The 24286-nt window shown below is 42.7% G+C and overlaps 1 protein-coding gene across 1 annotated transcript in view; it reads left to right on the forward strand.

Moving 5' to 3' along the window:
• Positions 1-19717, forward strand: part of PRKAA1 (protein kinase AMP-activated catalytic subunit alpha 1) — a 37524-nt gene extending 17807 nt beyond the window's left edge. The window contains exons 2-9 of the mRNA XM_079994913.1: positions 791-932; positions 2403-2496; positions 4802-4946; positions 8495-8582; positions 10026-10250; positions 11529-12012; positions 12580-12706; positions 14614-19717. Of these exons, the coding sequence (XP_079851039.1) occupies positions 791-932; positions 2403-2496; positions 4802-4946; positions 8495-8582; positions 10026-10250; positions 11529-12012; positions 12580-12706; positions 14614-14858 (1550 nt within the window). The 3' untranslated portion in view covers positions 14859-19717. The remainder of the gene's footprint in view (positions 1-790; positions 933-2402; positions 2497-4801; positions 4947-8494; positions 8583-10025; positions 10251-11528; positions 12013-12579; positions 12707-14613) is intronic.
• Positions 19718-24286: the final 4569 nt, after the last annotated feature.

Genomic DNA, 24286 nt, shown 5'->3' on the forward strand with positions numbered 1-24286 from the left:
TTGCTAGTTTCAACCATAGACTTGTCTTGTGACCCTGTTTGCAAGGTACATTCTGTTGCCCTTTTAAAAATTGCTCCTCCGAAACAGTCTTGCAACCAAGTCTGTGCAAGTTACTGTTGTTTTATGACCCCATCTTTTCCCACAAGTGCCTTCTATTTGGTTTTTTGTTTTGGTTTGTTTTTGCATTATCACTCGACCCTCTTGCTGTTTACAAAAGCTTCTCTGCTTGATTGATTGGCAGCAATTCTCACCTGCCCGGTCATTTTTCTTCTTCTTTTGTCTGGAAGGCAGTATACAGAACTGTGTGTGAATGATCAGGAAGTAAGGTGTGTCCTGCTGAATAATTCCTGCAGAAGTAACCAGTGTTGCTTGCCTTTGTTCAGGTGAAGTCATCTGAAAGAAGCCCCCTCCCCCAACCTCTTTTAGGGTAAAGGCACCTGATACAGCACCAATGAAATACAGTGGTACCTTGGGTTACATACACTTCAGGTTACATACGCTTCAGGTTACAGACTCCGCTAACCCAGAAATAGTACCTCGGGTTAAGAACTTTGCTTCAGGGTGAGAACAGAAATCGCACGGCAGCGGCACGGCAGCAGCAGGAGGCCCCATTAGCTAAAGTGGTGCTTCAGGTTAAGAACAGTTTCAGGTTAAGAACAGACCTCCGGAACAAATTAAGTACTTAACCCGAGGTACCACTGTAGTCTATGAGAGCCCCTTGATCCCTGGAGTTTTTTGAAGAAATATTTCCCAACCCTGGCTAAACATTTTCTTTCTTTCTTTCTTTCAGTTGGCAAACACGAGCTGACTGGGCACAAAGTGGCCGTGAAGATCTTGAACAGGCAGAAGATTCGCAGCCTTGATGTGGTGGGGAAAATCCGCAGAGAGATTCAGAACCTGAAGCTTTTCCGGCATCCGCACATAATCAAGCTGTAAGTTCACGGATGTTTCCGTTCAAGAATAATCTCTCTGACGCTGTGTGTTCCTTGAGAAATGGAGCTCTCCCGTTCAATGGGCAAAATGAATGTTGGCAGGTTTTCTGGTGTGATTCTTGTTTCTTCTTTGTGCTATAAACCAGTCATGGCAAGCAACCATTTATAACTCACAGGGAGCTGGAAGGCACTTGGCTAAAACGTCGAGTGAAGGCTTTTTTAGTCGCACAATAACAAGGATGGAAAATAACTCCCTTGGGGAAGTCAGTGGAAGCAAGGCTTGAATATGTGTGTGTGTGTGTGTGGGGGTGTATTTTAGTACTAGGTAATGCAGTTGCCCCATGGCAAGCAGTTAAACATCTACCTATTATGGTGTGTATCCTCTTCTGACTACCTGCTTGTGTTGCAACTGCAGTAGGTCTTAGGAGCCAATATCACAATTTTTAATTAAATGTATACACCACCTTTCTACAAATGTATACAAAGTGGCTTACGCAAAAACGACACAGTACCAAATAAGACAAAAGTGCAACCTATAAGCAAGACAAAGTGCAATCTAAAAAGCAAAACCAGCAGGCAGCAAATCACACCGTAGAAGATCAGGGGCCATAAGACTCTCCTCTCTTCCTTTCCTCTGATTCCAATTTCTTCTGCAAGCCTTAACCAGGGTTCTCTCTTAACCAGGGTTTGCAACCAGGTTCTGAAACAGCTTCCAATGTTAAGAAGGGGTTTCTGTAGCAGTAACACTCAGTGCTGATGTAATGCAACATCATGGTTAAGGCAGAGGGAGTCTTGTGAGGTATGGCAAAGGTCAGGGAGATGGATTGCATGATCCTGAGTTCCCCTAAAAATCTTGTAACCATGGTTCAAAACACCAGGAGTGGTATATTTGCATTGCTTCTATGTGCCTCATCCTTTTACAACACACAGTCCATCCAAGGTATAACCTAGTTGATCAAGAACCTGCTTTCTCAGAAGCTCCTCTCCTTGTTTTGATTCTGTCCCTAGCTGTGGAAGCTTTTGCCATAGTCAAGTCATGCTGCCTCTTTGGTGATGTGCGGTAATATAGACTTGGTGGTTGAAATGTTTCCCCAAGCTCCAGACAGTAGTACTGCATATTTTCTTTGGTCCAGGATAGTCCAAAGCAGTCACTGAAGACTTTCAGGAGTCTGGGGCATCAATCAAAGCTACCATGGATTCCCTCCAGGTGCCATAGGTCTGCTCTGCATTTTCTACTGACTCAGAAAATCCTGTGATAGCTGCATGTGTAAAGGAAAGGCCTGAGGCAAATCCTTCGCACTCTGAATGTGAAAGTAAGCTCCATTGAACCTGATGAAACTTCACTTCTAGATAAGCACATGTATTATTTGGTTGCTCATCCATACACACCCTTTAATTGGAAGAGCTGCTCACTTTGTATGGCTCAAGTAAGTGTATACAGTGAGTAAAATAATATATTTTCTTTCTCAGGTACCAAGTTATCAGCACCCCATCCGATATATTCATGGTGATGGAATATGTTTCAGGAGGTGAACTGTTTGATTACATCTGTAAAAATGGAAGGGTAAGTCTACCCAGTTTTTTTTTCAAAGCCCTCCCTATATTTTTCAACCTTGGGTGGGCTGCTGCACAGAATTGTGAGTTTGTTGGTTCAGACTAGATGTTGAAAGCGAAGTATGCGAAAAGTATACTTCACATTGGAGTAGTCTGCTTATATGAACTTTCTCTGTTCTAGAAAATTGCAGTTTCACAGTTCTTGGAACAAAGCAAGTGACTGGACTGTTCTCTAACCCCAAGTTAGATCGTTCCCACAATCACTTTTATGAGCCATGTCTTTGTGCAGAGCGGCCCACCTTGAGTTCTAGGACCCAGTCTCTGGCTTACTTAGAAATGGCATCAACTCTGGTACTGGTACTGTGTAGATCAGCAGTAGTGGGTGATAGGATGCATAAAATGTACACATACATTTAAACAAATACCAGTGGTGTCCATCCATCCCCCATTTCTGCGGTTAACTTTCGAAGAAAGTATCCACAATAAGTACTTCTGATCATTAACACCACTCTTCTAATAGTAGTAGCATTGTATGCCAGTTCTTTTTCATAGAATTGTACAGTTGGAAGGGACCCCATAAGAAAGGCATTTGACCCCCTGCATTGCAGAAATCACAGCTAATCATAGACCGATGACCATCCAACCTCTGTTTAAAAACATCCAGTGAAGGAAAGACCCATCACCTTCCAAAGTATTTTTTTCTCAATGTATATATTCTCCTGGAAGCAGATGCAGAATAACGGACAATGAACTGGAAAGGAGAATGACTGGCATTCCCAGTGAATACACTTAGTCTTGTATCTGTGTCTGCAACTTTCTCCTTCCCTTCGTTATTGATATATTTGTATGACGGATGAATGGTTGCACACTGGTAAGAAGCGGCACGGAAAGGCATTTGGCTAGGCTGCAGTCTAACTTGTAGCTTCAAGGATCAAGCCTGATCTTTGGTCTTGTAACTCACTGGTAAGAGTACATGCTTTGCATGCAGAAGGTCCCAGGTTCAAATCCTGAACTCTCCAGTTAGAAGTGTGAGGCTGCCTTTGCCATGAGACCCTGCTAGCCATATTCAGGCAGATAAAGTCTGGGCAAGTTGGGCAGTAGTCTGACCGTATATGTGGCAGCTTCCATTGTGTTTTCCTTGTGCTTATTTGAGCTCCTGTGACAGCAAGAGCTCTTCCATTGGTTTCATGGGGGGGTGTCTTTAAGTATCCGTTTTCATTGCCAACATGGAGCTACAATCAGTCGAGATGCCCTGGTTCATATGAGAACTGCAGGTATGGTCTGATGAAGCTTTGTGTGATCTCTTTGATCTTGGTCTAGTCAGTGACAAAAGGCGTCAATACAGTGGTACCTTGGGTTACATACGCTTCAGGTTACATACGCTTCAGGTTACAGACTCCACTAACCCAGAAATAGTACTTCGGGTTAAGAACTTTGCTTCAGGATGAGAACAGAAATCGTGCAGCGGTGACGGGAGGCCCCATTAGCTAAAGTGGTGCTTCAGGTTAAGAACAGTTTCAGGCTAAGAACGGACCTCTAGAATGAATTAAGTTCTTAACCCGAGGTACCACTGTATTTATACTGAGCCAGACTTTGTACCCAAAGGGATCCTTAGTATTGTTTTCAAAACCAAACAATGTTTGGCATTGTTTAGAATGCTACCTTAAGCGGGAACTGATGGACCTCTGGTTTTCTTATCAGAATGATTGATAACTTTTCATATGTCAAGTTGCATTATTACTTCTTCACTAGGGAAACAGCAAAATTACGTATTAGCATTGCTAACAGTGTTTCGCAGTTTCAAAAGAGTTTGGTTTAGTTGGTCAGAAAGGTTGAGGATTTGTGTGTATGTGTTGACATTTTAAACCATGTTAGATACCCTTATTAAGTAAAGTCAACGTGACAAAGCATCTAAGAAGCTGTTTTCTGAATCATGAAACATCGGTTTTGACACAACTACGCTTTTCAAGGACCAGATGGCTTTTTTCTCTTTTTTTGGAGACAGCAAAGTTCTTAATCTAGCTCTTGCCACCATCACCACTAAGTAAGCAAGACTTATTTAACTTTTCCAACTTCTTTTGTACCTCAGCATTTTTCTGCCTACCCTGTTTTTAAACAAAACAAAACAAAACAGGGAATATATTTGGCATCCTAATGCCACAAAGCTGACATGCTCTGCCATTAAAAAATTGGAAATGCTCAAATGTCTTGCAATATGTTTGTGTGTTTGTATGTTTGCTTGTATGTATGTATGTGTGTTTGTTTAAAAATGTATCCCTTTCCTTGTTTTTTTCTCTCCCTTCCTTTCTTGTTAGCTTGATGAAAAGGAGAGTAGACGTCTGTTCCAGCAAATCCTTTCTGGTGTGGATTATTGCCATAGGCATATGGTAGTGCATAGAGACTTGAAACCTGAAAATGTACTGCTTGATGCACACATGAATGCCAAGATTGCCGATTTTGGTAGGTTTCCTTTGATGAATGTCTCTTATTTTTTGGTGTACAATGAACATTTATGTAGTACTGAGTTCCTGGTGCTTGCATTGAACTCTGATACTAAACAGAGATCTGTGTCTTGTGGTACTAAGGTGTTCCTTTGCCTATTTAGGAAGCAAAAGAAAGAAGGGTTCTTAAGGTCTGCCCCCCAAGTTTTTTTGTTGTTGTTAACTTCTAGAATGCATTGATTATTCTCTTTCTTTGGGGGGAAATTCTTTTTGTTGGAACACTGCAGAAAAATGCTATCGAGGCTCTGTCCATTTAGGAAACATTTAACTCAATACTGCTGCTGGTAATACTACTGCTGGTAACTAAAACAAATAAGAACAAAACAAAAAAATGCCAAACGGTGATTCAACAACACAATAATTAGTCTCCCTCACCAGGTAAAATTGGTCTGCAGAATGTTTAATTTTATATAGACTAACAGATGTGGAAGATTAGCTCCTACATCCAGAGGATGCTCCCATTTTGTATTTAAAAACCTCAGTATAATATACTTTAGTGAAAGCCAGTGGCATTAAAAAATAACACTGCAGTGCATTCTGTATACTTGCCTATTGCTGTTTGAAATCAAATGCAAACTGTTTACTTTGGATTTAAATTCGAACGCTCAGCATGCATTTTGGTGATTAAACCACCCAAGAGGAAAAGCAAATGTCTTACTAAATCCTATTTACTCTGCCTTCTTTTCTGTTTATATGGGATTAAAGTCGGTGCCAAAACTTGCTTTGACCAAGCTTATGTAATGTGAATTTGCAGCCCAATCCTGTGCTTGTTAACTTGGTCGTAAGTCCCACGAGTTCCATGGGGACAATCCAAGCAACCCTTCATAAGCATTGCATCCTTAACAGTGCAGTCCTGTGCATGTTTACTCAGAAGTAACCTCCCACAGTGGGGCTTACTCCCAGGTAAGTGTGTAGGATTGCACCCTCCATCTTCCCTGCTTCACTATGTGAGTTGGCACCTTACTATCAGCCGCCCACTGTGTCAGCCTGCAGTCCCTTCTTCCTAGTCCATCCTTTTAGTGAAGAACCTGTTTTCTAGACAAAAGAGCCTGCCCCGCCCCCACCAATCCCGAAATATATCATATATCCATGCTATTTGTATGCTGCCTTGGCTTTTAAAAATTGAGTCTAGAGAAAGCAAATCCACAAACACCTGCACTGTGGATTGTCCTTACAAATAATTTGTGGCATATATATTTGAATATATGGCTGCGTAATCCTGGCCTTGGTTTTGTTCCCATGGTGTTTTAGCACCTGCCCTTGTAAACAGCATCTGATGAAAGATGCTAAATATTTAGGTATTTCAAAGGTACGGTATAATTGGAGGTTCACTATCTTGCCACATCTTTCCTCTCTGGTGGACTGCTGCATCTCAATGCCCAAACACTTTGGGACAGCAAGACGCTTGGCTTACTTATTTTTAAAGTAGAATGTCGTTTTAACTTTCCAGCATTAAATATGGTTTAGAACAGCATTAACACAAGGAGCTGCCTTTTCCCAAGTTGGATTGCTGCCCAAGTGGCCAACTGCATCTGCTCTCACTGGCAATGGCTTTCCCAGGCAGATATCCTACCCCTTTTTTGTCGGAGAGGCCGGAAACTGAACTTGTAGACTTCTGCATGCAAAGCATATTCTCTGTTGCTTGATGTATGGCCCATCCCCTTCTGCCAGCCCTTTGCAAATAAGAGTAAGTAATTTGCCTGTGGTTGGCTTTAAGCTGTCCTTCTCTGGCTGAGGTGGGGAAACTTTTTGGCTCAGCGGGCCAGAACCTTATCTGGCCACAGCCCTGCAGGCCAAGTGGGTAGGACAACCCACCCGCCAATCACAGAATAGCATCATGCTGTTGGATGATTGACAGGTAGGTTGTCCTGCTAACCTGCCAAAACCCCTTGCATAGTGGCTGTGGAGGGCTTGGAGACCCCAGCCCAAAGCAGTTTGCATGCCCTTTGCAGCTGATCTGGCAGGCTTCAACTTTACCACCCGTCAGCTGCTGCTGGGCAATAGAGCCAAAGCCTGCCTTCCCGTGCCACTGCACAACTGGGAACTACACACCTGTGAACTGGCGACTGCATCTCTACCTGCCCCATACCTAACGTCACATATGATGTCAGGTGTGGAATAGGTGAGTGCGGTTTGGGGAAATGGCTACATTGGTACCTCGGGTTACATACGCTTTAGGTTACATACGCTTCAGGTTACAGACTCTGCTAACCCAGAAATATTATCTCGGGTTAAGAACTTTGCTTCAGGATGAGAACAGAAATCGTGCAGCAGCGGCAGCAGAAGGCCCCATTAGCTAAAGTGGTGCTTCAGGTTAAGAACAGACCTCCAGAACATAGCTGTCAACCTTCCCCCCCCCCTTTTTTTTTTGAGGGAAATTCCCTTATTCCAGCACCGTTTCCCACTGCTATCCCAGATTGTTAGATATCCCGTAGACTGTACCCAGGACAGGTGAGGCTGCTGATCCCTTATTTTCAATTCTGAAAGTTGACAGCTATGCTCCAGAACGAATTAAGTTCTTAACCCGAGGTACCACTGTACTTTGAAACCCTGGTGAGCCGGGTTTGGCCCGTGGGCCAGAGATTCCCCACTTTGCTGTGCTACACAGATGATTGTGCAAATTTGTGCTGTGCCACCATTGCATGTCACCTCAGCAGAGCTGTACCTTTTTATCTAATTACGTACACTTGAGAAGCATGATGTTATCTGGGTTGAGGCTACCGTTGCTGCTCGCTTCCCAGCCTTGTCCCCTTCCTTCCTGCAGAAGCAAAAACAAAAATAAGCTACAGCTTGCAAGTGGTTGAGGGGTCATGCTGAAATGGTGATGTGTCAACTGAAGGAGACTTAGCAATGAATGATAGCAACATGATATCTCTATTCTTCTTTATGTGAAGGGTACATGAAATAGCATTTCCTCTTTATGGATCCAATGTTAAGTCATTCTCAGAGTAGGCTCATTGAAATCAGTAGACTTCAGTGGTCTACTTAGGGCTTGCCTTATTAGTGGTCCTCCAGCTGTTTTGGGACTACAATTCCCATCATCCCTGGCCACTGATCCTGTTAGCTAGGGATGATGGGAGTTGTAGTCCAAAAACAGCCGATTGAGTTCCTTATTAATTATATTAGCAAGTTCTTAAAACTGATGCAGCGGAACATTTCCTCCCTATCTTCTGGGACACAGCTGCTGTTTTGTTTTCTTAAACTCCCTTCAGAATTCTTGGTCTTGCCACATTCTGGTACAAGCCTCAAAATAGCCAATTCAGTTTTTCCTAAAAATTCAGCTTGGGGGGCAGGGTTGGACTCATCTACCCTGCTGTGTATAATTTCTGTTCCGATTACAACCATAAAACCTATTTCTTCACATTACTGTATGTTTGGTATCATCATTTTACTTTTTCTGCCTGTAACAGTGTGCAGGTAGGCCAATAATTTTTTTTAGCACTGTGAGAGGCTTTAATATATGTTCTGGGGCTCGTCCTCTTCATTTGAACTTTTGTGCATTTTCAGGCCTCTCAAATATGATGTCAGATGGAGAATTTTTAAGAACAAGCTGTGGTTCTCCTAACTATGCTGCTCCAGAAGTAATTTCAGGAAGGTAGTTTCTCTTCTTGGATAAATGTATAATATTTATTGTCAAAAACAAAGCCCTGCTCTTCAGTGTTAAAGCCGCAAGGTAGATTGCTGAACTTCCAGGTTTGGAAACTTGAAATGTCTGACTTTAGTGACTTCTTTTGGTTCCTTTCAATGCTTGTTATGTATAAGACCTTCTCGGGGGGGGGGGGGTTGGCATTTGGACAGTCATATCATAATAATCCAAGATCTGAATATGAGCCTTTGGCTGCACATGCAGCCATTCCATTTCTCCCTTTTACACAAACCATTTTGTCCAAATTGGGAAAATACAGTTAAATGCAAGACTTCTGGCTTGTTCATGTGAAAGGAAAATGGAGGGGCTGCATGCATGCTGACTTGTATCCTCCATGGAGTCATCCTGCAAACAGTGGCATCACTACAACTTATTAGAATGAAGTAGGAGCAGGATAACAGTGATGTTGGGGATGCACAGGTGCATCATGGGGGCCATTCATTGCACACACTGGTGTACCCAACCATGCCACTGCCCTAACCGTCCCCTTCATCATACCATTGTTAGGAGGGCAGTCCAACTGGTGCAGTCCAACAAGATACAATCATCCTAACACTGCCTATAACTTGTCCAAGTGGTTAAAAAAAACGCAGTTTGCCAATTTTAGTCATTCAGCTTTGCTGGAAATATGCAAGCTCTTGGCTTTAATGAAGATGATAAACTCATATCTTTGGGGCATGCTTGGGAAAATACCGTATTTTTCACTCTATATGATGCACCAGACCACAAGATGCACCTAGTTTTTGGGAGGAGGAAAAGAAGAAAAAATACATTCTGAATCTCAGAAGCCAGAACAGCAAGAGGGATTGCTGCACAGTGAAAGCAGCAATCCCTCTTGCTGTTCTGGCTTCTGTAATAACTGTGCAGCCTGCATTCGCTCCATAAGACGCACACACATTTCCCCTTACTTTTTAGGAGGGAAAAAGTGAGTCTTGTAGAGCAAAAAATATGGTAATTTCAGTATCTTAAGAACCAAGGTGACCATGATCCTAGGAGGGTTTTCAGGCTTTGCCATCTGAATTTAAATTATCATAATGTGGTTTTGGTTTCATCAATTCCTCCTTAGTGGGAAATGTATTGGGTGATATTCCTAGCGCTGTGATGCCAGCAGAGGCATCTATTTATTGAAAAAGCAGGGAGACAAATAGTAGCCATGGTTATGAATAACCAGGGCTTGCTTCTAAACAGGTACTTGGCATAGACATGGTGGCTAACTAAAAGTTCACCACACTTTTTTTTGGTCCATTTTATAGCAACAGTTAAAAGCACATTGAATTTTAGTGCTGTGTGCAGTCTTTTCCATTGATTGCTGAATGACTGACAAACCAGATCAAGAAGTGCTTTGTGTATGTGTTACCTGAACAAAATTTAATTATGAGCTTCATTTTTCAGGTTATACGCAGGTCCTGAAGTGGATATATGGAGCAGTGGCGTTATTCTCTATGCTTTGTTATGTGGAACACTTCCATTCGATGATGATCATGTGCCAACTCTTTTTAAGAAGATATGTGATGGTATCTTTTATACGCCTCAGTACCTGAATCCAGCAGTAATTAGCCTTTTGAAACACATGTTGCAGGTGGATCCCATGAAGAGAGCTACAATCAGAGACATAAGGTATTTTTCATTTGAAGTAAAAAATAAAATATAGACCAGGATGCGCCCCTTTTTCTAAATTTTTATGCTAGTGTATTAAAAATTAGATTTAATAATAAACCTTCATTTTAATTTCCTAGAGGTTTGAATAACTTCCTACACTCATGCTTCAAAAACAGTATTTGCAGGATTCATTTCTTTGCTTTCGCATTGTTTTTCTTAGTTATGGTAATGTATTAAGTCCCTACCATATATTTAGCTTTATCATATGTTGATTTTTATGTTAGATTTCATTGTAATTCAAATGTTTTGCAACCACCATTCAAGTACACGAGAATAAGCTTTAAATAACAGGAAAATAGACTCATATTGACACGGGTGGTGCTGTGGGTTAAACCACAGAGCCTAGGACTTTCCAGTCAGAAGGTCAGCAGTTCGAATCCCTGCAACGGGGTGAGCTCCCGTTGCTCAGTCCCTGCTCCTGCCAACCTAGCAGTTCGAAAGCATGTCAAAGTGCAAGTAGAAAGTGCGGGAAAGGTAAACGGCGTTTCCGTGCGCTGCTCTGGTTCACCAGAAGCGGCTTAGTCATGCTGGCCACGTAACCCGGAAGCTGTATGCCGGCTCCCTTGGCCAATAAAGTGAGATGAGCGCCGCAACCCCAGAGTCGGCCACAACTGGACCTAATGGTCAGGGGTCCCTTTACCTTTACCTTTAGACTCATATTATAAAATATGTAGAAAAGATTAAGTCAGTTTTAAATCAAGCTGTGAACAGAGTGTTGTATCTTATTCTAGCTTCACTTTTAGATATCTGTCAGAGATTATAAGTTGTATTCTACATCAGTCATACTCAAGAGTAGACCCACTGAGATTGCTGGACATGACTAACTTAGGTCCATTAATTTCAATGGGGCTACTCTGAATTGAATCCAATCAGACACAATTCAATATGAGATGAAGGCAACAATGCTGCCCTACTTGGAATGGGGGACAAGCCCTGTTTGAATAGACTTGGTTAGGATTGCAGTGTAAGAGAAGTATTCATGTTTAGATTCTGTAAGAAGCATTAGCTAGAAGGCATATATTGGGTGGAGAGAATACTAAAAAGGCTTATATCGTAGCCTGATGACTACTTTGGCCACAGTTGCAGCAATTATCACAGCATTCTCAAAGTGAGAACTCAAAGTTCTTAAGCTGCTGAGTCAAAGTAAAATCCGTATTTGCCATGTTTTGTTGATAAAAGGCTTTCTAGTTAATACACCAATTAGCTTTTGAAATGACTGGATCGTTTGGCATCTAGGGAACACGAATGGTTCAAGCAAGACCTCCCCAAGTACCTCTTTCCCGAGGACCCGTCTTACAGTTCAACGATGATTGACGACGAAGCCTTAAAAGAGGTCTGCGATAAATTCGAATGCACAGAGGAGGAGGTGCTGGGCTGCCTGTATAACCGGAACCACCAGGATCCTTTAGCGGTCGCCTACCACCTGATTATAGATAACAGGAGAATAATGAATGAAGCAAAAGACTTCTATTTGGCTACGAGCCCACCAGATTCCTTTCTCGATGATCACTTCTCCCGCCCCCACCCCGAAAGAGTGCCATTTTTAGTGGCTGAAACGCCAAGGCAACGCCATACGCTCGACGAGCTAAACCCACAGAAGTCCAAACATCAAGGGGTCAGGAGAGCTAAGTGGCATTTGGGAATACGGAGCCAGAGTCGACCCAATGACATCATGGCAGAAGTTTGTCGAGCAATCAAACAGCTGGATTACGAGTGGAAGGTGAGATGATTACTTTCTGTTAGCAGACGGTTGTTTGAAAAGTAAGTTGCAAAAATAGGTTTAGGGTTGAATCCCAACTCAGTGGACCTGTCATGTCTATCTTCATTCGCATCAACCTATCCATTACTGTTTTGGGAATCCCTTTATTCATTTATTTATTCAAAGGTGGGATTTTAACTTTCAACTATGTTTCCTTTGGGACGCGGGTGGCGCTGTGGGTTATAAACCACAGAGCCTAGGACTTGCCGATCAGAAGGTCGGCAGTTCGAATCCCCGTGACGGGGTGAGCTCCCGTTGCTCGGTCCCTGCTCCTGCCAACCTAGCAGTTCGAAAGCACATCAAAGTGCAAGTAGATAAATAGGTACCGCTCTGGTGGGAAGGTAAACGGCGTTTCCGTGCGCTGCTCTGGTTCGCCAGAAGCGGCTTAGTCATGCTGGCCACATGACCCGGAAGCTGTACGCCGGCTCCCTCGGCCAATAAAGCGAGATGAGCGCCGCAACCCCAGAGTCGGCCACGATTGGACCTAATGGTCAGGGGTCCCTTTACCTTTACTTTTATGTTTCCTAGGTGGTGAATCCATACTACTTGCGTGTTCGAAGGAAGAATCCAGTGACCGGCACGTATTCCAAAATGAGCCTCCAGTTATACCAGGTCGACAGTAGGACTTACCTACTGGATTTTCGTAGCATTGATGGTATGTCATGTTGATCATTTGCCACCAACCTCTTCCTTATCCAAAGTGCTGCAAAACATTTATTGTGCTTTTCCGGCCCTCAAACCTGTGAGGCAACCCATATTATTCCACACGTGGGATCTGCGGATGGCTTAAAAACATGATGAGATTTACTGCAGCGGGTTTAATCTATGAATTCATTATTATTACAGTGGTACCTTGGTTGTCGAACGGCTTGGCTCCTGAACAAATTGGCTCCCAAACACTGCAAACCCAGAAGTTAGTGTTCCGGTTTGCGAACGTTTTTCTGAAGACGAATGCCCTATGGGGCTTCCATGGCTTCCGGTTGAGCGCAGGAAGCTTCTGCAGCCAATCGGAAGCCGTGCCTTGGTTATTGAACTGTTCTGGGAATTGAACGGATTAAGTTCAACATCCAAGGTACCACTGTATTATTAATTCAGACTTAATAGTTACTTGTTACCCGGAGGTCTCGAAGCAATTTACAACACTTTTAAAACATAAATATAAATACACTTTCCCATCAGAAACGGGCGGTGGGAACCATAGGAAGCTTTGTCAACACACTAGTAACAAAACAACATAATTTTAGTTCTTATTAAAAACCTGGGGAAAGAGATAAATTTTTACCTGCTGCTGAAAAGATATCAACAAAGGTAACCATGCCTGGGGAGAGCATTCTACAGAATGGGAGCCACCACCAAAAAGGCTGTCTCATTGTCCCTACCCTCTGAGCCACCCTCGGTTTAAGCATCTGGGAGAGGCATTCCAGAAGAAATTGGGGTCCTGAGCTGTAAAGAGCTTTGAGCTTTCTTTTCTTTCATTTAGTTTTATTGCACATAGCCAAAGGCTGCCGCAATGTACACAGAATCATTCATCAATTAAAAGAAAACATACTGAATTGATACAAAAAACTTAAAACATTTATATTATCAAGACATTACCTACTCTAAACAGAGCTAGAAAAGTACCTTAATATACAAGTTAAGACATTAAACAATAAAATTTATAAGCTAAAATTATCACATGGCCACTAATATATTAAAAATAATGTTAATTAATGCAGAATTAAAGCAATCTGTGCACCTCAAGCCTGTCAGCAGTTGTGCCGCCACATTCTCTACTGTTACCACATGTGCAGGTGAATACTGGCCATGACTTTTCATGGAGGAAAGGTACCAGGGTATCACAGTGATGATAGTTGTATGAGAGACTCGGGTTTAGAGATGGTATACATCTAAGAACCATATGCTGGGGGGCAAATGGAATGGCCAGCACGATTGCTTGTGAGCTTCCTGGCTGGCCACTAGTGGAAACAGAATGGTAGGGGGAGATTGAACAGCAAGGCAGTTCTTACGGCCCCATTGAGTTCATAGGATTACTTCCGTGCTGACATCTTCCAGAACCAGATGTCAGCACTTCTTCCACTGAACCACAATGGCTTTGCCTGGCGAGCTGTGACCGTAATAATCCACACTGAGAGCCAGTGTGGTGTAGTAGTTAAGAGCGGTAGACTCGTAATCTGGTGAACCAGGTTCGCTTCCCCGCTGCTCCACATGCAGCTGCTGGGTGACCTTGGGCTAGTCACACTTCTCTGAAGTCTCTCAGCCCCACTCACCTCACAGAATGTTTGTTGTGGGGGAGGAAGGGAAAGGAGAATGTTAGCCGCTTTGAGACTCCTTAGGGCAGTGATAAAGGGGGTATCAAATCCAAACTCCTCCTCCTCCTCCTCCTCCTCCTCCTCCTCCTCCTCCTCTTCTTCCTCCTCCTCCTCCTCCTCCTCTTCTTCTTCTTCTTCTTCTTCTTCTTCTTCTTCTTCTTCTTGGTGTTGTAACAGCTTCAGCTACCTCATTTGCCATTGTACAGCCTTGTCACTGCGGCTCTTAAATTGTTTTCTTTTCTTGCACCAGATGAAATTACCGAAGGAAAATCGGGGACTACCACTCCCCAGAGGTCAGGCTCTGTGACGAACTACAGATCTTGTCAGAAGGATTTGGACACTGAAGCTCAAGGAAAACCCTCTGATATGTCTCTTACCTCATCGGTGACCTCTTCCCTTGATTCCTCTGCAACCGAGTTAACCCCAAGATCAGGGAGCCACACGATAGAATTTTTTGAGATGTGTGCAAATCTTATTAAAATACTTGCACAATGATTTGTAAGATTGGCTTTTTTTTTTTTACAGCAATAAGCATGCCTAAAAAAAGAGGAAAAAAATCATAGTCTGATGCTTCCAGTTATAATCAAGTTGTAGTTAACTTCGGCGCTGAGAAGACTAGCCACATTGCAATTTGCACAGGAATTGAACATACATTTAAAAGCAGTCTAGACCTCTTAACGTAATGAAGCAAATTATGATTAGACAGTCACTGATGTGATAACAGGTACAAAAAAAAATATGACAGCCTTTTCCAGCAAGAGTTTATCTTTCATTGTACGCACATTGGGGCTTCATGGAGTATTAACCGTGTGGAACATTTTTGTAGTATGTATTTCTATTGCTGATATTATATACCTGTTACAGTATAAGTGGTCACTTTCTAGATGAGGGGTGACTCTTTGGATCCCAGCCTTCAGCTGCACCCTCCTCTGTCAGTATAAGCGTTCTCTTTGTCAAACAGCTCTTGAAACTTGTGGCACTGCTCTCAGGTTTTTGACAGCCAGTGATGTGCTGGGATGCAAAAGGCTAAAGCAGCTTCTACTTTTGCTAGTCAATGTGTTGGCAGATGCAACTAGGTTGTATGCAGAGTAGACCCATTAAAATGAAAGGACTGAAGTTAGTCGCATCCATTGATTTAAAAGCGTCTACTCTGAGTAAACCTTAGTTAGAGGCAACCCAATGTCAGAAACCTTATGCATTTGAATTCTGCATAAAGCATAAGAGTGAAAATTGTAACGCCAAATAGAGTCAATCAGAGCAGTGTTGGGTTAGATATTGTGATCAGAGTGGAAGAAATGGGCCGGGATCGAAAGAATCCCGGAACCTGTTTTTGAGTCTGAGGGTGGTTTTAGGCATGACTTTTCTTGAGCAGCTACTGCATATGCCACACACATGTTTCAGAAGCATTTCAGGGACCTCTGTTTAGTTGGGGGAGCAATTCAGAATTCTCACCACACTTAGTGCAGGCTCTTTCTCTGAGCCTAATCGGATGCTTGGATCTTGCTTGTGGGATTTAGTCAAAAACTGAAGAGAGCAGGGATGGAAAACCTTAGCCCCACGGACTGGATGCAGCTCATAACCAGAGTTCATCCAGCCCGTGGGTCCCCTCTTGACCACCAGCTGCTCTGTAGGGTGGGAAAAGGCCTTTGGTGTTGTGCAAAGTCTGCAATTCCAGCTCCTTCCTCTGCAAATAGATCTGCTGGAATGTGGCCCCCAACAGCTAATGCGGCCCTCAGCCCCCCAAAATATTATCCACTCCTGACTTAGGGAAAGGGGCTCTCCAGCCTCTGGTGCTACCGATCTTTAAAGTCAAGAATATACTTGGTAGGTTCACAACTGTGTAGATTCAGTGATCCATGTGTCATACCGGTAGCTAGTGAACAGCTTCCTGCATGCTATTTACAGCATGTGGCTCATCAGACAGTCCCAAGTGGATTGGTGCATGCAGTTCTGGAATCTTGCACTGAGAATTCCTTGGCGCCCTGTTTTCATATGGCTTTCATATACAGATTTTTGGCAGATTACTCTTCTGGTAATGGCCTGTGTTGCATAAATCACTTTTTTTACACAACTTTTTAAATACTGAATTCAGATTTCTAAAAAATAAGTAGCTTTGATTCAGTTTTGACATGTACAGGAACCTCTTGATTAAAAAAATGAGCGAGCAGGTTTGGCCGCTAGAAACTTAAGTGTGCTTTTCAGTAATGAACTGCAGGTGTTGACAGAATGGCCAGCAACAGCAAAAAGCAGCTGGGTGTGCTGTGGGTTTTTTAAATGTTTATTTGATGAATTTACTCCAAAGAACACATTGATTTAAATGTTTTTTGTGTGTGCGTTTTTGTTTTTTTTAAAGAATTGCAGAAGGATATGCCAGTGGAAATGCTACATTTTTCCAATCATTGCCCAGTGCAGACATACCAATCATGATCAACACATAGTTTGGTCTGTTGCCTTAATCCTGGTTAGGATTTCAAGCAAACCAAACACACAGTGAAGCTACATCTTAGCTTGCCAAGCTAAGTCCCGCCCCAAATAATAAGGTACATAAGACTTGCCTTTCACCTTGCAAGCAGGTAGTGGAAACTGCCCTGCCTATGGTGCTTTGCAGATGTAGCACTTTCACCATGGTTAACGCAAACTGTTTTTGCACCTTAGTTTGTAGCCAATCCTTAACCATGATTTAGGTCAGCCTTCCCCAAACTGGTGTCCTTTCAGATGTTATTGTACTATGACTTTATTATCTCTGACCATTGTCTCCTGGCTGGGGGTGATGGGATTTGGAGTCGATAACAACACCCAAAGGGCATCAGGTTGGTTAAGTATGATTTAAGTGTTCAGACAGTTAAGGAAAACACAACAATGTTAAGTGTTATGTTTGCTGCACAGTACCTGCAGATCACAGAAAACGGATCTCTTATTCATTCATTTTGGTGGTAATCTTCCAAATGTATTGCGCCAGCAATAAGTAGAGAACCACCAAAGGGAACAATCCTGTTTGAACTGATATAATATTAATCTGAATCTGCTGAATGAGCTAATGGGAGGATTTATAACAATAGTTTCTCAGCGTAATGAGCTGAGATATGAACAAGCCTTTTATGCTGCCTCTTCGTTCCTTGCTTTGTGATAGGAACAAACCAAACGAGAAGCCTTCAATTAATTATAGTTTCCTGTTTTGTATGAACAGAGAAACCATGGTTAACAGCTTCAGAACAAGGCACCATTATCAACCAAATTTAAGCAGTAGTTTAATACCTGGCCTGTTGGGTTATCCGTAGTTTTCCAATTAGGACAAAATGGAAAACTATACTTAATGGAAAGCTTCCTGATTTCCTTGCTAGCTAATGCGAAGGGGCTTTGTAACACTTGTTCACAGCTTGCCTTTAAACCAAGGTAATGATTGTCCCAACATAGTCAATGTCTGCGCTTGAATATGCACTGAGTTAGAATAAACATGCAGCTGCTTAAGCCCACATAAACATGCAGCTGCTTAAGCCCACATCTGCTGCATGAATTCACGCACTGTCGACTGTCGGTAGTTTAACTAGAAGGAAGTTGGACCATTGCATGGCTTATTATGGTGTTAAAAGCCCATAAACTCCAGCTACATGGGGTTCTTGCCATGCCCTGGTCTTTCAGAGCCAGATACATTGAGTGGTCTCACATCACATTTTCCGCCTATTTTCAAACAGTGACATAACTTTCCAGAATGCAGCAATGTCTTTAGAGTGGAACTTGAGTCGCAATCTGTAATTTGTCCTCCCAAAGGAGGGTGAGTGAGTGTGTGTGTGTGTGTGTGGTCAGAAGGGAGGGGTCTTTAAAGGAACAAGGGGTATGTACTGCTGCTGTGATGCCGGAAGAGAGAGAGGTTGTCTTGGGGGACCAAGCAACAGTCCTACCTTTTATATAAATACCTTTTATGTCTAGTTCTGCTGCACCTATTCAGTAATTGTGATTTTATTTTGTTGTTGTTAATAGTGCACTTGGCAAAATGATATGAACACACTCTTCCCCACCCCTGCCCCTTTATTTGCTGGGTAGCTTTCCTAGGATGTGTTCAGAAACCAACCCGAAAGCTCTCTTTGGCAAACGTCAGACAATAGTGGGCACAAGCCATAAGCATCGCTGCTGCACATCGTCTGTCTTATCTCTGTGGGATATGCAGCCCAATTGTATGCATGTTTCTATGGAAGTCCCACTGAGTTCAATGAGGCTTATTCCTAATTCTGCTTGCGTTAGGACTACAGCTTCGGTGAAACTCCTATACAAGCTCCATTGAGAGGGATGGGACTGGGAAGATATATGCCAGCAACATCTGTGGATTGCACCCCGTGTCTTTGCACTGGGAACAATATATGTCATTTTTGGTTTTGTGCTACCAGGTTGTCTGGGTTGTATCCAGTGTTAATTCTTACTTAAAGCAGAACCATTGAAGTTAATGGGCATTAATTTGGGTCCTTTAATTCTAATGGGTCTGTTCCCAAATATAACTTGGTTGGATACATCCTTTATATTATCATGGTCCCTAGGGCTAAAAACATAGCAGAAGGGTACCGTTATTTAATCTTAAATGGCCAGTTTTAATTTTTTTTTTTAAATAGTTTTTGGCCATGAAACATTCTCTTTCTATTCCATTCTTTTAAAAATAACTTCCCCAAAGTGCAGGCTATCCAATGTGTATTATTCAAGCAAAAAACAACCCTTTTTCATAGTGTTTTGGTTTTTTTACACTTACAGTAAAATATTGATGTTGTAATTACTTCTTTTTTTGTGTGACCCTGTGAGGTCACCTTAGAGTTGACTTTTCTTAGTGGTATGTTAGGATAGGGCAATAGATGGTCATGCAACAAGAGGAACTGCTTTGTAAAAGAGACAGCCATGGAACTGTGAAGAAAAAAAAGGGCTTTCTCAACAGCAACTTCAAAAATAAAGTCAATAGGGAGCATCATGTTAATTGGCCAAGTACCGTCAAATGATTTGTTTTTACTGAAATTCATAATCAGTTGCGAGGTGTGTGTGTGCATAAAACTGTCCACGTGCAATGTAATTTATCACTGGTGAGAGGGTAGAAGTCCATCTTTGTGGTGCAATATTTTCAAAAGACCAACTTTCGTATGTGTTCTGACATTTTATGTGTTTCAGTACAAGCTTTTGAGATACTTTCTTTTGTCAATTGATTTTACCATTGTATAGCTTATGACATGGATGACCACCTTCTCTTACAAACAAGATGTGCCTACTTCTATTGCGGATTTCTTTTTTCTTTTTCGGCAATACTGAATGAAACAAAAATGCTTGTGATAGCTGTATATGACTTGTTACTTTTAATAAACATTAAATTGTATGCAAATAAATCTGTGAAATGCATTTGTGTGCACGGTGTCCTGGCTTTCTTTTTGCTTTATTATGGTTTATTATGTTTACACATCAACAAAACACACACACACAAATTATACATTTACATCATTTACCACACAAGTACAAAGTCACCAAAAAAGAAAAATAGGTTCATATACTTGACAGTAAATTTTCTTAAAATACTTCTAACTTCCCGTTTTCTATGTACTTCATTTCTTGTTCTTTAACTTTTTGCATAAACCTATCCACTCATTCTATAATAAAGTATTATTTCTCCTATATCATTATTTTTTACTTAGTACAGCTACAGAGGTTATTCAAAGCCAGCAACTGAATCCAGACTATCACAGTTGTTCTTAAGAAATGTTTTGCAATAAAGACTTGTTTTGAGTTGTCTTAATTTTTCGGTTAATTTGGTCAACACTGTATAGTCAGCTAATTTCAATAACCAGTCTGGCTTTCTTCATCTCTATAGTCTACATTGACATCTTAACCCTTTGGGAAGCTGTTAAACTTGGATTTCAGGCTTACAAAAGTGGTAAAAGTATAAAAACTACACCAATGGAGTTCCACTTCACTTCTGCTTAATATCCACCATGTGCTTTTCTTTCCCGAAAGCCCAAAGCAGCGAATCAAAATTATCAGTACAACACTATCTGAACAGCCCTTACAACAATATAGTTAACAATAAGTAGAATGTGGTAGTTATACTGAATTAATATAAAAACTATTTTAAAAAATCACAAATGGCTATTAAATAAATGCAACAGTAGCCATTTATTTCAACTGTTCCTGAGCATTTGCTGGGTTTCTAGACATTTGTCAGATTTTTTAATAAGGTCATCAGTCATGTCAGACAAGGTTCCCTGAAGAATGTCCATTGCTGTTGCGATCAGTATATTCTAGGGGATGGGTTTATGAAACCAAGTGAGGTGGCGTGAAACATGCAACCAGTTTCAGTTAGCTGTCGTTTCAGTTAGCTGCATCCTTTGTATTGCCCGCCTTGAGAGCATTTGTGCTGAATCATACAGAATATAAATGTATAAATGAATTATTATTTATTAGTAGCATTTTTTAAAAGTCAATGTAACTCAAAGCAACACAACCTATTAGCAGATACATGTGTTAAAGCTGGCAAAAAAAAAGAGCAACGGAACATTCTAAAAGACAGTAATACATTGGAAAGGGAGGATTAAATTTCCCTGAGTCCCTTCTGGGGGACCGGGATGGATGGGTGAGAGGGCATAAATAAATAAATACATAAACAAACAATACCAACAACACCACAACCCACTCACACAAGGGGCTGCTGCTCATTAAGTGCCAATGACTTGGTGAAAAAAGTTTTTGACTGGCGGCTGATGCTATGCAATGATGGCACCAGGCAAGCCTCCCCTAGGAGAGTATTCCATTAATGGAATAAATGATTAGTTTAATACATTAGCAGGGTTTTAAGATTACTTGTAATTTTGCTATGAGTGGACAATAGGGATTTAAATAGGTCAACATTTAACTAATAGACATGCAGTATGTTGATAAATATGGGACGTGGGTGGCGCTGTGGTCTAAACCACAGAGCCTAGGGCTTGCTGATCAAAAGGTTGGCGGTTCGAATCCCCGCGACAGGGTGAGCTCCCATTGCTCGGTCCCAGCTCCTGCCAACCTAGCAGTTCAAAAGCACGTCAAAGTGCAAGTAGATAAATAGGTACTAATCCGGCGGGAAGGTAAATAGTGTTTCGGTGCGCTGCTCTGGATCGCCAGAAGCAGCTTAGTCATGCTGACCACATGACCCGGAAGCTGTGGACAAACGCCGGCTCCCTTGGCCCATAGAGCGAGATGAGTCATTCGCGACTGGACTTAACAGTCAGGGTTACCTTTACCTTTTATGTTGATAAATAATAGAACCAAGGAAGGGATTACAGGGAAGTCAATTTGTTTTTGTATTGTTTTTAATTTTGGAAAATCAATAAAATGTTATTTTTAAAAGGATTTTTTAAAAAAGCAAAAGCAAGAAATTAATTTATATTCTTTTTAGGGATGGGTTAGAGAACAGAGGCAATCTCCCCCCCTCCAAAAAAAAAGTCTTCTGTTAGAGCTAGCATTGCAGTTTAAAATCAGTTTTTTTAAAAAAAACTTCCCTTTCACAATAAGTGAGTGAAGGTTTTCAGAGAGCACATGACTTCAGAAGGTAAAGATCAGCGTGGTTGCATATATGGGTGTGTTTCCACTGTCCCCAGGCCAGATATCTGGTGTGCGCATAACCCATTTTTTGTGGCATCCCCCCATCAAGCCTGTTTTTTTTGTCCATGGAGTTTTCTTGGCAGGGATACTGGAGTGGCTTGCCTGCTCCGGGTGGATCACATTTAGTCAAAAGTCTCCACTATGACCTGTCCGTCTTGGGTGGCCCTGCATGGCATAGCACATAGATTCTCTGAGTTATTCAAGCCCCTTTGCCATGACAAGGCAGTGAGACTTTTGAGAGTCCCATGGACTGCAAGAAGATCAAACCTATCCATTCTTTTTTTTAAAAAAAATAAATGTTTTTTTATTAAGGATTTTCTTGGTCTACAAAAGTATGTGCAATCTCTCTTTTTTTTAAGTAACATTTTTTACAGGTCAGTTTTGTTTGTTGAGACATTAGGAAGAAAAGGGGGAGAGAGGTGGAGGGGGGAGAGGTGAGTGGGGCTGGGGTCGAGTGGCGATGTTTCTATTTTACTTGTGGGGTTTTGAGTCAGCTTCGCTTGTACAGGTTCTTCGCTTGTGTCATAGTTGTCAACCTTCCCTTTTTTTGTGGGAAATTCCCTTATTCCAGCGCCGTTTCCCGCTGCTATCCTGGATTGTTAGATATCCCGTAGACTGTCCCCGGGACAGGTGAGGCTGCTGATCCCTTATTTTCAAGGCTAAAGGTAAAGGTAAAGGGACCCCTGACCATTAGGTCCAGTTGTGACCGACTCTGGGGTTGCAGCGCACATCTCGCTTTATTGGCCAAGGGAGCTGGCGTACAGCTTCCGGGCCATGTGGCCAGCATGACTAAGCCACTTCTGGCAAACCAGAGCAGCGCACGGAAATGCCGTTTACCTTCCCGCCGGAGCGGTACCTATTTATCTACTTGCACTTTGACGTGCTTTTGAACTGCTAGGTTGGCAGGAGCAGGGACCGAGCAATGGGAGCTCACCCCGTCACGGGGATTCGAACCGCCAACCTTCTGATCGGCAAGCCCTAGGCTCTGTGGTTTAACCCACAGCACCACCTGGGTCCCTCCTATTAACTAAAAGGTCCAACAGCCTAATCTACAGCCTAATACATATATATAGAAATTCTGTTGGGCTCTCCAAGTTCTCAGCACTGAGCATTTTCTTGTGTTTCTTGTGTGGGGCTCTTCATAGAATCATAGAATAGAATCATAGAATCATAGAGTTGGAAGAGACCACAAGGGCCATCGAGTCCAACCCCCTGCCAAGCAGGAAACACCATCAGAGCACTCCTGACATATGGTTGTCAAGCCTCTGCTTAAAGACCTCCAAAGAAGGAGACTCCACCACACTCCTTGGCAGCAAATTCCACTCTTACTGTCCAGCTCTTACTGTCAGGAAGTTCTTCCTAATGTTTAGGTGGAATCTTCTCGCTTTATTGGCCAAGGGAGCCGGCGTACAGCTTCTGGGTCATGTGGCCAGCATGACTAAGCAGCTTCTGGCGAACCAGAGCAGCGCACGGAAATGCCGTTTACCTTCCCGCCAGAGCGGTACCTATTTATCTACTTGCATTTGACGTTCTTTCGAACTGCTAGGTTGGCAGGAGCAGGGACCCAGCAATGGGAGCTCACCCCGTTGCGGGGTTTCGAACCGCCGACCTTCTGATCGGCAAGTCCTAGGTTCTGTGGTTTAACCCACAGCGCCACCTGTGTCCCATTTTCAAGGCTGCTGATGCCTTATTTTCAAATCTGAAAGTTGACAGCTATGACTTGTGTTCCTTTGGTGGTGAGAGGAAGGAAATCAGCCCTGAGTGCTGACTGGAAGGACAGATCGTGAAGCTGAGGCTCCAATACTTTGGCCACCTCATGAGAAGAGAAGACTCCCTGGAGAAGACCCTGATGTTGGGAAAGATGGACGGCACAAGGAGAAGGGGACGACAGAGGGCGAGATGGTGGGACAGCGTTCTGGAAGCTACGAACATGAGGTTGACCAAACTGCAGGAGGAAGTGGAAGACAGGAGTGCCTGGCATGCTCTGGTCCATGGGGTCCCTAACAGTCGGACACGACTAAGCAACAACAACCCCATCAAGCAGCCACTGGCGCACAAGGGCGCTGCTGCCTTCCTTGAACTACAACACCCATCATGCTCTTGGGCGGAAGGGTGCGATTCTCAGTTCCGCCGGCTCCTGTAGAGTTAGGAAGGTAGATAAAACCTGCAACGGCGAAGGTCGAGCGGCGCCGCTCTATCATGGAAATCTTTATGGTCTCTCCCCGCCCTGAGAGGAAGGGAGAGAGTCGCGTTAGAAGCCCCTGCGGCAAAAGACCGTCAGGGGAGAGCGAACGCCTTCCTGAGTTCTAGACCGGAAGTGGACT

Source organism: Podarcis cretensis (genome assembly GCF_951804945.1).
Source record: "Podarcis cretensis genome assembly, chromosome: 11".
Classification (NCBI taxonomy): domain Eukaryota; kingdom Metazoa; phylum Chordata; class Lepidosauria; order Squamata; family Lacertidae; genus Podarcis; species Podarcis cretensis.